The 13,984-nt window shown below is 42.8% G+C and overlaps 1 protein-coding gene across 2 annotated transcripts in view; it reads left to right on the top strand.

The window, feature by feature from the left end:
- Window positions 1-6,072: 6,072 nt before the first annotated feature.
- The window catches only part of UAP1 (UDP-N-acetylglucosamine pyrophosphorylase 1), a 30,210-nt gene continuing 22,298 nt past the window's right edge, over window positions 6,073-13,984 (top strand). For both annotated transcript variants that reach the window (XM_060774371.2, XM_060774370.2), the window contains exons 1-2: window positions 6,073-6,182; window positions 13,052-13,345. In XM_060774371.2, the coding sequence (XP_060630354.2) occupies window positions 13,054-13,345 (292 nt within the window). In that variant the 5' untranslated portion in view covers window positions 6,073-6,182; window positions 13,052-13,053. The remainder of the gene's footprint in view (window positions 6,183-13,051; window positions 13,346-13,984) is intronic.

Here is a 13,984-nt window from a genome sequence, read left to right as displayed (position 1 = left end):
GATGGCCTGTTGTAGAGATCTATTAAAAAAGTGACCTACAATGTAGGCCATTGTATCTATTTTAACAAAGAAACAAATAATGCCATGGTCTCTTTAAGATAAGGATGAGCAACTGCAGGAGGTCCAGGAGCCAATTTTCAGCCCATGGGATTTTCAGTCAGCCATACAAACTGATCAAAACACTCACAAAACAATCTCTTGTACATGGCTAGAAATCCATTTTTATTTTGAAAAAACTAGCTGTACCCGCCACACATTGCTGTGGCCAACCTTCTCTCCCTCTTTCTCTCCTCCTTATTTTCTCCTTCCTTCCCTTTTTTCCTTTCATTCTCTCCTTCCTTCCTTGTCTTCCTCTTCCCTTCCTTCCCCCTATTTCTTTCCCTTCCTCCCCTTTCTTCCTTCTTTACCTATTCTTGGACTGCAACTCCCAGCACTCCTCCTGATCAATCTATGTATGTACCTATCTTATCTTTTTGGAGGATTGCTGGGAGTTGCAGTCCAGGAATAGGAAATTGGAAATATGCAGGATTGGGGTGTTCTCAAGAAATCCGAGGAGAAGAAAGCTTGAAGCTTGGAAGTAATGCATTTGGATCATCCTCCTCTCATAAAGGACCGGGTCTAGGCGATACTGGGAGCTGTAGTGGATATGCTATTGTGTGTTTTGTTTGCCAGGGGGAGTTGTTTTGCACATGTGCTATAGCATCTTTTTGCTTTTTTTAGCTTTTTAAGTCCCGTTGTGTTTTTCAGTGTTTTCATGAGTGATGGTCACCTGTTGGCCTGATAGGTGTGTTGCGTCCAGATTTGGTGTCAGTTCGTCCAGTGGGTTTTGAGTTATGTTAATCCCAAAAATGACCATTACATTTTTATTTATATAGATGAGTATTTGTTTTTGTTTGAGCTCATACTATAGCTATACTTGATGGGTAACTGAATAGCACTGGAGGAAATTATGGTAATAATTCCAGTTATGGAATATGAATAACATTAGCAGACAGGAATTAAAACTCTCTTGGCTTTTTTTCTTCCCCCAAGGAATTAGTGTTGTGCAGCCCCACCCAAAACTGGGTCACTGAATAAAACTGGAGGAAATTAATAACTCCTGTTACGAAATATGAATAATGTCAACAGACAGGAATTAAAACTCACTCAGCTTTTTTCTTCCCCCAAGGAATTAGTGTTGTGCCACTCCACCCAAGACTGAGATCACTGTTTTAAGTCATTATGAATCAGTATCTCCACATGTTGCAATGGGACATCCTGTGTGCGTCTTTTCAGTGAGCAACTGGTAATGTGGGGTGGGAGCCAAAAGTTCAGATGCATGTTGAAAACTTTAACTTTCTTGTTCGTAAAATCTGGTGCAGCTTAGTTCAAAACAACAGCCAGGAGCCTGTAGAGTGCAACACCATCTACTACCTACTGATCAGCTTTGGGGATTATTTTGGTTCAGGGAAGAAGGGTCAGTCTTGTGCTGGGGACAGACGCGATTGGTTTCCCACTCTGAAAATCAGATGAAGCAAGCCCACACAAATCCACACAACCAAATCAGTGGTACTTGCGGCAGTGCCCACACTCTAGGCTGGGATCCCTAAGCAGTCAGGGAGAAAGGATTAACCTCCACTGCATCATATAAATATAGTGGTGGAGACTATCACTACATTAGATAGGTGTAGTCCCAGCTTTACATCAAGCCCTGGGATCCCAACGCGCCAGTGCTTAAACAAGTACTCCAGTCCCAGTTCATTTTCAGTCATGGTTCAAAGTGTAGGTACTTACTTACTTTCTTAGGCGATCCCTTGTTGTCCGAGTAGGATTGTCTTCCAAGATCGGTGTACTGGAGGTGGGTCCGTAGGTGACTGTGGAGCCCTATTCCTGACCTGCATGTTCTCCCGCAGTGAGGGCATTGGTTTCCAGGTGGAAGGCGGTCCCGGTCAGGGTTAGCTTGACGTGCCTTCCTCTTGGCACATTTCTCTCTTTCGCCCTCCATTCATGCCTCTTCAAATTCTACAACACTGCTGGTCACAGCTGACCTCCAGCTGGAGCGCTCAAGGGCCAGGGCTTCCCACTTCTCAGTGTCTATGTCAGAGTTTTTAAGTTGGCTTTGAGCCCATCTTTAAATCTCTTTTCCTGCCCACCAACATTCCATTTTCCGTTTTTGAGTTCGGAATAGAGCAACTGCTTTGGGAGACGGTGGTCAGGCATCTGGATAACATGGCCGGTCCAGTGGAGTTGATGGCGGAGGACCATCACTTCAGTGCTGGTAGTCTTTGCTTCTTCCAGCATGCTGACATTTGTTGTTAAGTCCCGTTGTGTTTTTCAGTGTTTTCATGAATGATGGTCACTTGCTGGCCTGATAGATGTGTTGTGTCCGAATTTGGTGTCAGTTCGTCCAGTGGGTTTTGAGTTATGTTAATCCCACAAATGAACATTACATTTTTATTTATATAGATTAGCTATCCTAGTCTATATAAATGAATCTATATAAATAAATCCTTATTTCCAAAAAGTTCCCAGAATTTTATCCTGCTTTTTCCTCTGTCAGTAAAAAAAGCCTCTGTTTAAGAAGGAAGGAGGTGTTTGTTTCATTTCACTAGGCAGGTCAATGCTGCTTTGTAGTAACCACAACAAAAAGAAATTACTGTGTGAGAAGCTATATACAATGTATGCAGTTCACATTATGTTCTTTCTTCCACAATGAATCATGGTTAACAAATACACCCAAGGCTCAAACATCTTTTGGAGTAAGAGAAGATTAATACAAGCTAATTTATTAAAGCTTGATGTTATTTCAATAACCTGTTTTTAACAGTTAAGATAACAAGAGCTTGAATCCTGTTAGAATCCGAAGACTTCATAATGTTAATCTGAGTTTGAATACAAAGGGATATAGTAGCACCTTTGAGGCTGGATCTACAATGCCATATATCCCAAGATCTGAGCCTTGATTATCTACTTTGAAATGGATTATATGAGTCTACATTCCCATATAATACAGATTATATGAGCCCTCCTTCTACACTGCTATATAAAATCCAGATTGTCTGCTTTGAACTGGATTAAATGGCAGTGTAGACTCATATGATCCAGTTCAAACATATGAAGTGGGGCACAGGGAGTGCACAATTCCTTTGTTACGCCAACTCCACTGGCTGCCAATTGGCTTTCGAGCACAATTCAAAGTGCTGGTTTTAACCTTTGCTGTTGTTCATTCATTCAGTCATTTCCAACTCTTCGTGACTTTATGGACCAGCCCTAGAAAACCCTATACAGTTCCAGCCCAGTTTACCTGTCCGAATGTATTCTCCCCTATGAACCATCAAGACAATTAAGATCTTCTGGGTGGGGGGCTGCTCTCAGTCCTGCCACTTTTGCAATTGCGTCTGGCAGGAAGGAGAGACAGGGCCTTTTCTGTGGTGGCCCCTCGGCTATGGCATTCTCTCCCGATTGAGATCAGATCTGCCCCCTCCCTCCTGTCCTTCAGGAGGCTGGTGAAATCCTGGCTATGGAAGGAAGCATTCCCAGAGTAATGGTTGAGACCGGCTACAGAACAAAGTTATCGACCACACATACGATTTGGCTTATTTGTAATTTTAATGTATATGTATTTTAACTTGTTATTATATGATGTTTTTAGATTGTACTATTAGCATTGAATCCTTGCTGTAAGCCAGTCTGAGTCCCTCTACGGAGGTTAGAGAAGATCGGGATATAAAAGTTTTAAATAAAATTAAATAATTATGTGGATTGTCTGTTTTGACAATCTGTGTAGAAGGGACCTGAGAAAGGAGATTCCATCTGAATATTAGGAAGAACTTCCTGACTGTGAGAGCTGTTCAGCAGAGGAACTTTCTGCCCCGGAGTGTGGTAGAGGCTCCTTCTTTGGAGGCTTTTAAATAGAGGCTGGATGGCCATCTGTTGGGGGTGCTTTGAATGCAATTTTCCTGCTTCTTGACAGGGGGTTGGACTGGATGGCCCATGAGGTCTCTTCCAACTTTATTTATTTATTTATTTATTTATTTTATTTACAGCTTTTATATTCCGCCCTTCTCACCCCGCAGGGGACTCAGGGCGGATTACAATGTACACATATATGGCAAACATTCAATGCCAATTTTGACATACAACATATACAGACAGAAGCTATTTAACTTTTTCTGGCCACCAGGGGAGCTGTCGCTTTCATCGTCCATCTGCAACGCTGATGAAGCACTTCCGCATTCCCCGCATGCTTCCTTGCTGGAGTGCTTTGCTGGAGTCTTTTTTATGGCCTCATAAATTAGTTAATTTAGCCTCCCCACACTTTAAGGTGGTACCTAATTTTCCTACTTGACAGATGCAACTGTCTTTCGGGTTGCAAAGGTCGACAACAGGCTACACACAATTGGTTGGAAACCTACTCCAACCCGGGCTGGCTTCGAACTCATGACCTTTTGGTCAGAGTGATCTTAATGCGGCTGACACTCAGCCAGCTGCGCCACAATCTCTATGATTCTGTGTGTCTATACTGCCATATAATCCGGTTCAAAGCAGTTAAATCTGGATTTTATATGGCAGTGTAGAAGGGGCCTCTATGTTCTCACCTGCAGGATTTTCCACCTCTCCCTCCTGTTTATATTATGAGGTCCTCAGAACTATCAAAAAATCGAATATTTATTTATTTATCGTGTCATCAGCAACCATACCATTGTATTACACTTCTAACAGAACAAAACCAACACACAAATTAAAACAAAAACAAAAAACACAGATTTTGCAAACTTGGTAGTCGGTTAAATGTCCTTTGACCAGTATCTGGCCACTTGGAGTGCCTCTGGTGTTGCCGCAAGAAGGTCCTCCATTGTGCATGTGGCAGGGCTCAGGGTGCATTGCAGCAGGTGGTCAGTGGTTTGCTCTTCTCCACACTCGCATGTCGTGGGTTCCACTTTGTAACCCCATTTCTTAAGATTGGCTCTGCATCTCGTGGTGCCAGAGCGCAGTCTGTTCAGCGCCTTCCAAGTTGCCCAGTCTTCTGTGTGCCCAGGGGGGAATCTCTCATCTGGTATCACCCATGGATTGAGATGCTGGGTTTGGGCCTGCCACTTTTGGACTCTCGCTTGCTGAGGTGTTCCAGCGAGTGTCTCTGTAGATCTAAAAAAAACCTATGTCTTGATTTAAGTCGTTGGCGTGCTGGCTGATACCCAAACAGGGGATGAACTGGAGATATCTCTGCCTTGGTCCTTTCATTATTGGCTGCTACTTCCCGGCGGATGTCAGGTGGTGCAATACTCGGTAAGCAGTGTAATTTCTCCAGTGGTGTAGGGCGCAGACACCCCGTGATAATGTGGCATGTCTCATTAAGAGCCACACCCACTGTTTTAGTGTGGTGAGATGTGTTCCACACTGGGCATGCGTACTCAGCAGCAGAGTAGCATAGCGCAAGGGCAGATGTCTTCACTGTACCTGGTTGTGATCCCCAGGTTGTGCCAGTCAGCTTTCGTATGATATTGTTTCTGGCACCCACTTTTTGTTTGATGTTCAGGCAGTGGTTCTTCTAGGTCAGAGCACGGTCCAGAGTGACTCCCAGGTATTTGGGTGCGCTGCAATGCTCCAGTGGGATTCCTTCCCAGGAGATCCTCAGAGCTCAGGATGCTTCTCTGTTCTTAAGGTGAAAGGCACATGTCTGTGTTTTAGATGGATTAAGGATCAGCTGGTTTCCCTGTAATAGGCAGCAAAAGCACCTAGAGCTTAGCAGAGCTTCTTTTCAACCATCTCAAAGCTCCCTGCTTGAGTGGTAATGGCACGATCATCTGCATAGATGAAGCTCTCTGTCCCTTGATGGGCATGTGCCATTTCCCCTCTTTTTTTTTTTTTGCAGATCCGATAAAAAAGGCGATGACGTGTCAGGGAGAGTGACGTCACTGGCGAGGACGCGTCAGTGCCGTTGCCACGGCAGCAACGCCCGCCCTCCTCCTCGCGCAAGAAGCGCTGCGTGACGTGGCAGCCGTCCAAGCCGCGCTTGCGTGGAAGAGGACGGCGTTGGGGATCCGCCCCCTGTCGCCATTGGCCAGCGTGCATGGGAGGGGCGGGGCGTCGAAGCAGCTCTCATCTGGGTTGGCGGGAGGAGGAGGAGGGAGATCTCCGCGCGTGCTCCTGCTGAGAGGCTGAAGAGAAGTGATCGCTGTCTTCCCAAAGCCAGTCTCTTGATGGTGAGCGGATCCTTCCCAAAATATAGAGGGAGGGCAAAGGGGGGTTGTAAAATAGATGTAAAATAGTAACAGCACTTGTGCTAAGATGAGCTGTTTATAGAGTAGCTTTTAAACAGAGGCTGGATGGCCATCTGTCAGGGGTGATTTGAATGCAATATTCCTGCTTCTTGGCAGGGGGTTGGACTGGATGGCCCATGACGTCTCTTCCAACTCTTTGATTCTATGATTCTTACTGCTTCGTTCTTGATATAGTGCCTGATGGCATCTAGTCCTATCTCAGTTGGGTCCAAATCCGAAGGTTGGGGGGGTCACAGGGCTCCCTGGAAGTGGGAGCCAATAGGAAATTGCCTACAAACATCCACTACCCACATACATTCATTCACTTTTATTATATACGATAAAAATAGAGATATAATATGATATTATAATTATATATTTATATTACACTAGCGATCCCCTGCCACGCGTTGCTGTGGCCCAGTCTGGTGATCTGGAAAATAAAGTAATGAGAAAGTGTTGGTTTCTAATATATGTAATGTCTTGATGGGTTAAAAGTATTTCTTGTTGTTTCTTTGTCAGTGTTGATGTGGAGATTATCTAGTTTGTCTACTCTGGAACATGAAACATATCATTGTCCTTCTTTAGGGGTCCCTTTCAAATCTATGATACTATATCTCTGTGTGTGTGTCAATTATATATATATATATATATATATATATATATATATATCTCATATATATATATATATATATATATATATGTATTGTAATTTTGATGATGTTGTTTCTTTATGTTTTGGTTTTATTTTGCTGTAATATGTTGTCCGGGCTTGGCCCCATGTAAGCCTCTCCGAGTCCCGTTGGGGAGATGGTGGCGGGGTATAAATAAAGTTTATTATTATTATTATTATTATTATCATCATCATCATATCTATCTATCTCTGTCTATGGCTGGATGGCTCTTTGTCAGGAGGGCTTTGATTATGTTTTCTTGCCCTGGTGAAGGGAGTTGGACCAGATAGCCTTAAGTATTTTCTAGTTGGTTGTGGGGGTTCTGTGTGGGAAGTTTGCCCCAATTCTGCCATTTGTGGGGTTCAAAATGCTCTTTGATTGTAGGTGAACTATAAATCCCTGTAACTACAACTCTCAAATGGCAAGATCTATTTTCCCCAAACTCCATCAGTGTTCACATTTTGGCATATTGTGAATTTGGGGAAAGTTTGGTCCAGATCCATCATTGTTTGAGTCCACAGTGCTCTCTGGGTGTAGGTGAACTACAACTCCCAAACTCAAGGTCAATGCCCACCAAACTCTTTGAGTGTTTTCTGTTGGTCATGGGAGTTCTGTGTGCCACATTTGGTTCAATTCCATCACTGGTGGAGTTCAGAATGCTCTTTGATTATAGGTGAACTATAAATCCCAGCAACGACAACTTCCAAAATCAATTTTTTTTGAGTGATGTCACTCCTTGGGTTAGTAGGTGTCTTGTGGCCAAATTTGGCGGCAATTCGTCCAGTGGTTTTTGAGTTATGTTAATCCCACAAATGAACATTACATTTTTATTTATTTAGACGATAAAAAAATAAATAGAGATATTGGAAGCACTGTGAAGGATGGATGGATGGGGGAAGCATAGACTTCCATTGTCAGTTTGCCCTAACTTATCTGCAGAAAACAATACAACTATACTTGAACTAGGAACGATTGGGGGAAGTTTGTTCAATGGCATCAAACTTGTGGATCTCTAGGTGTTCTGGACTTCAGCTCCCAGAATTCCTGGCCTTTGGACAAGCTAGCTAGGGTTTCTGGGAGTTGGAGGCCCAAACATCTGGAGAGGCATAAGTTTGACCCCTCTGCTTGATCCTGCTGTAGCCATGTGTGCCTGCCTTCAAGAGGCAAAGTAGACAACAGCTCCTTCGGGATCCCTGAGTACAGGCAGTCCCCAAGTTATGAACAAGATAGCTTCTTAAGTTGAGAATGTGTGTAAGTCAAAACATATACATTTTAAAGTGTAATTCCAGCAAAATAGATTGATCGATAGATAGCATAGGAAAGGGTTAACACCCCTGTGGGTTTGTTTTGTTGTCTGTGCCCTGTTCGGAAGATTTCCCCTCAGTTTCTGTTCCAGTGATAATTGGATTTTGAAAAAAAATTGCCTTGTTGTGGAAACAATTTGGTGAGAAAGCTTCAGCGGAGACACCTTTTCCCCATGATAATAAATCTTTCAGGAGTGAATTTCTCTTTTGAGGGGTAGATTTCTCTCACTCCCTGTTGCCTCACCTCTGTTCTTAACCAGGAGTCATTTGTAAGTTGGATGTTTGTAACTTGAGGACTGTCTATACAGCAAAACAGAGAAAACAGGAGAGCCTGGCTCAGAGCCCTCACTCACCTCCATATTAAAAACATGGTCTCAAAAGTAGAAACTATACGGGAAGCAGAAGCTGATGAAAAGTAAACATAATATTACCTATATTTACATGATGGTTTTATTTCATACTAGCCATCCCCTGCCACACGTTGCTGTGGCCCAGTCTGTGTATATGTGCTTAGAGTGTGTATATGTGTGTATATTTGTGTATATACATGTGTTTGCATATATATATGTGGTTTTGCGCATGCGTTGTAATGTAATTTTGTATTTTTTCGCCTTTTAAGTCTCTTCTGCTGTGTTTTTCAGCGTTTTTATGAGTGATGGTCACTCATTGGCCTGATACATGTATTGTGTCCAAATTTGGTGTCAATTTGTCCAGTGGTTTTTTAGTTATGTTAAACCCACAAATGAACATTACATTTTTATTTATATAGATTGTTCGTTCTGGATGAAAAGCTTACCAAAACAAGTTGAATATATATATCTATAGTGGGTTGTTGTAGCTTTTTCAGGCTATATGGCCACGTTCTAGTGGCATTGTCTCCTGACATTTCTCCTGCATCTATGGCAAGCATCCTCAGAGGTTGTATATAGCTAGATAGATAGATAGATAGATAGATAGATAGGAACCTATTCTCTTCAATCCATGTTATTTTTATCCTTGGGTTTTTTGTTTGTTTGTTTGTTTTTCATGTCAGGAGCAACTTGAGAAACTGCAAGTCACTTCTGGTGCGAGAGAATTGGCCGTCTGCAAGGATGTTTCCCAGGGAACGCTGGGATGTTTTTTGGTGTCTTACCATCCTTATGTGAGGCTTCTCACGTGTATTTACATAGGGAGCTGGAGCTGACAGAGGGAGCTCAACCCGCTCTCCCTGGATTCAAACCTCTGACCTGTCAGTCAGCAGTCCTGCCCGGGTCTCCTCTGTCCTTGGTATCAAAGCTCTTGCTATAAAAGTGATGCCTAGCATACATATTTAGCTATTTGGGTTTTTCGACTGTAATAATGCTTCTTGTTGTTGTTGGTTGACTGAGCTCTAATTGTAGCTCTCTATGTCTGTTGCCATTTTTAGATGTAAGGGGATGACTAGCTCCCTACAAGAGTATTGTGAGCCAGTTGTTTTTGTGTTGTGGTCCACAGACCCCTGCTGGTCTTCAATTATCTACCAGAGAAGCTGTGAAGGCTTAGAAGTTGCTCAGCCCAGATCCCCCTTGGTGCAGGGCGGCTGCGTGACAGGAGCCAAGACAAAGGCTGGCCGGCTTTGCACATTGTCTATCACGATGCCATTCCTGAGCAGCTGAGTACCCCTGCGGGTGCTGGTGAGGGGTGGGTACTGCCGCCAGTCGGCATGCATGCAACTCTCGCCAAGCATTGTGGATCTTTTTCAAATTGACTTTACAGTTCTGAAAAGGATATCAACATCACCACCCCTACTGAGAAATAAATAGACACGTTTTGCCAGAAAGGTGGCCGTGGGATTCTTTTCATTCCATCAGCCCATCCCTATCCTAGCAGTGTCTTCCAGCAGCATCCAAGGTAATACTCACAATAGATGAGAAATGGGGCAGGGAGTGGTCTACCATACAGGGTAAGCTAGGAAACTGTTAACAAGAAACCCAATCACCTCTCATTTTTTCCTTTTCACTTTTCCAGGGCTGTAATCCTCGGTAATATTGGTGTTATTCTTCCCTTCCATTCTTGCCTTTGCTTTGGGCCTGGGGAGAGGCAACCAAGACTAGGTCCCTCCATCCTCAGGTAGCTCCCACTCTGTAGGGTAGTTGTTCTCAACCTGTGAGTCCCCAGATGTTTTGGCCTTCAACTCCCAAAAATCCTAGCAGCTGATAAACTGACTGGGATTTCTGGGAGTTTATTTATTATTTATTTATTTACTAGCTGTCCCCTGCCACGCGTTGCTGTGGCCCAGTCTGGTGATCTGGAAAATAAAGTAACAAGAAAGCGTTGGTTTCTAATATATGTAATTTTTTATGCTTGTGTGTAAAAAGTATTTCTTGTTTCTTTGTCAGTGTTGATGTGGAGAGTGTCTGATTGCCTACTCTGGAAAATACAACATATCATTGTCCTTCTTTAGGGGTCCCGTTCAAATCTATGATACTATATTTCTCTGTGTGTGAATCATATATATCTATATTTATGGCTAGATGGCTCTTTGTTGGGAGGGCTTTGATTACGTTTTTTTGCCCTGATGAAGGGAGTTGGACTGCATGGCTTTGAGTATTTTCTGTTGGTCATGGGGGTTCTGTGTGGGAAGTTTGCCCCAATTCTGTCATTGGTGGGGTTCAGAATGCTCTTTGATTGTAGATGAACTATAAATCCCAGCAACTACAACTCCCAAATGTCAAGGTCTACTCCCCCCAAACTCCATCTGTGTTCATATTTGGGCACATGGAATATTCGTGCCAAGTTTGGTCCAGATCCATCATTGTTTGAGTCCATTGTGCTCTCTGGATATAGGTGAACTGCAAGTCCCAAACTCAAGGTCAATGCTCACCAAACCCTTCTGGTGTTTTTTGTTGGTCATGGGAGTCCTGTGTGCCCCGTTTGGTTCAATTCTATCATGCTCTATCCGGTCTCATTGTCGCCGTTCCGTTTTCCTATGTTAGTTACTCTGCATTTGGAAATGCTTGTTCAAAAAGCCACGTCTTGACTTTTTTCTGGAATGTTATAAGGGAGGTGGCCAATCTAGTATCTATAGGGAGAGCATTCCACAGCTGAGGGGCCACTGCCGAAAAGGCTCTGTCTCTCGTCTTCACCAAACATACTTGTGAGGAAGGCGGTAACGAGAACAGGGCCTCACCAGATGATGTTAAGGTCCTAGGTGGTTCAGAAGGGAAGATGTGTTCGGACATGTAAGTTGGGCCAGAACCGTTTAGGGCTTTATAGGCTAAAGCCAGCACTTTGAATTGGGCCCGGTAGTAAATTGGCAGCCAATGGAGCTGGCGCAACAGAGGAGTTGTACGCTCCCTGAGCGCCACTCCTGTTAGCTGGACCATTTAAAGCTTCCGGGCAGTCTTCAAAGGCAACCCCACGTAGAGCGCATAGCAGTAGTCTATACGGGATGAAACCAGAGTTGTAGGCCAAAACATCTGATGACCCAGAGGTTGAGAACCATTGCTGTAGGGTGTGTATTATGTGTGTGTGTGACACAATGAGTTACTGCATGGGATGTAGCACCAACCCTAGTTACACCACTGACTCTTATGTAAAGAGGATTGGTGTTGGGTGATTTACCAACGGAGCAACAATTAAAGACATAAAGCATAGATTTTTTAAACTGCTTATGTGCTGACCTAGCCTACCTTTGCCTTGACTCCTTTCACAGTCTTCCCTGTTGATGTTAATGTTATTTTAGATTTGTATGGAGTAACTCCCATAAAAATGTTATAATAGAACAGAAGTGTGTCCATGTCTCCCTTCTTTCTAAATCTGCAAAACCTTGATGAGCTAAAGTTGCACTCTTGCATTGAAAGGGGGTTCCTGATAAAGCAAAGATTAAAAACCACTCCTTTAAGCAATGCTTATGTTAGTTATTACTTTGGTGCTCAGATTGAGCAGATGTTTATAGAAATGTAGTATGGGTAGTTGACTAAACTGCGGCTCTGTATACCCTGTGAATGAATAGCTCTAGGAATTATTACAGAATCAACATAAATAGGATGACCTGTCTCACAAGATCTCAGGTGCTTTCCAGTGTTTGTCTACGGGTCTTGCAAGTAAGTCTGTTTTTCAGTGTCAGCTTAGAATACATAAACAATATTTTCATTGTTTAACATAGGCGTTTTCCACACAGCTATATAAAATCCACATTGAACTGGATTATATGTCAGATAGCTCAGTTCAAAGCTGATATTGTGGATTATCTGCCTTGATATTCTGGATTATATGGCTGTGTGGAAGAGTCCATAGTCAGAAACAATGTTAAAGCCCCATTCCGCTCCGTTATTATGTGTTTTCCATTGGAAATGTGAGTGCCTTTTTGCTGGTTTACATATCAAATATTTCAGTCGTGCAACACTGTACCTCCCAGGGTCCTTCCACACAGCCATATAACCCAGAATATCAAGGCAGATAATCCACAATATTAGCTTTGATCTAACCAGTCCACACTGCCATATAATTCAGTTCAATGTGGATTTTATACAGCTGTGTGGAAGGGACCTCAGTTTAAGGCCCGCAAGAACTCCATTGACTGTATGAAGCTTTAGTTCAGCAACATCTGGATGGCCATATGTTACTACTCTTGTTTTAAGAGCAGAAGTATATTCAGTCAAATCAGACAATAAAATAAAATAAAAAAGTGGGAATGCATGGCAACTTGCCTTAAATGTATGTGTGCTTTACATCAGTTTTACCTTATACAAAATAAACATGTATGTACATGTTAGTGAGTGGTCAGGGTCAGTATTGGCGGAAATGCCTTATAAGCCTAGGCAAAGTTTCTCTCTGTGAATCTTATAAATCATAATTCTTTTAATTTCTACAGAAATGAATGGAGACAACAGCATACAAGTGCTCCAGCACCGGCTGGCTGCAGCAGGGCAAAGCCACTTACTTCAGTTTTGGGATGAGCTGAGTGCAGCAGAACAGCAAGACCTATATGTGGAGCTGAATGCTATGGACTTTGAGGAGCTGGGCCACGCTTTCCAAAAGGCCATGATGGGCGGCAGCCATTTACCAAAGGAGGAGAACATGGACGACAAGATGGAACCTGTGCCTCAGGAGGTGCTAGGAAGCACAACTCGAGACCAAGTTCATCTGCCAGCATGGGAAGAGGAAGGTACTCAATATGACTATACTTGACTCATAGGATACTTTTATGGAAACAGTCCTGATCCCCAAAGTAATATAATTTCTACAAACAGAGAACCCAGTTCTCAGTTCTAGAACATGGCCATATAGCCCGAAAAACCTACAACAACCCAGTGATTCCAGCCATGAAAGCATTCGACAATACAGAGAACCCAGTAATTGGCTTACTTCTTTATTTATATTGGCTTCATAGACTCTGAAGAATGAAAAAATCTGATTTGGGAGGTATAGGCTGATGCATTAGGAAACTTATCCACGATTACTTCAAGCCCACTTCTTCATGGCCACTTTTCTAATCTACTTTTTGCATGTATTGTACCAAAAATAGTTTATGACTAATCAAGTGTTTCATTCAGGCATGGAGAAATTTAACTGCCGTGCAGATATATAGGCATGTTTTAAAAACTATTTTTTCCATTACTGAAGAAAGCATAGCACTTGTGGGCCCTTTCATTTTGACCACTTTTCTATATACCACAAATTAAAACATGTAAATAAGCATATTAAAAACATATTCTACATTATTTATTTTTCTGATTCTAGGGCCACAGTTGATGTTATATGTCACAGCCTGGGCATACATCACAAACTCATGCATGGCTCTTTT

The sequence above is a fragment of the Anolis sagrei genome, chromosome 4 (genome assembly GCF_037176765.1).
Source record: "Anolis sagrei isolate rAnoSag1 chromosome 4, rAnoSag1.mat, whole genome shotgun sequence".
NCBI lineage: Eukaryota > Metazoa > Chordata > Lepidosauria > Squamata > Dactyloidae > Anolis > Anolis sagrei.
The sequence above is the reverse complement of the archived record's forward strand: the minus strand, read 5'-3'. Positions and strand labels throughout refer to the sequence as shown.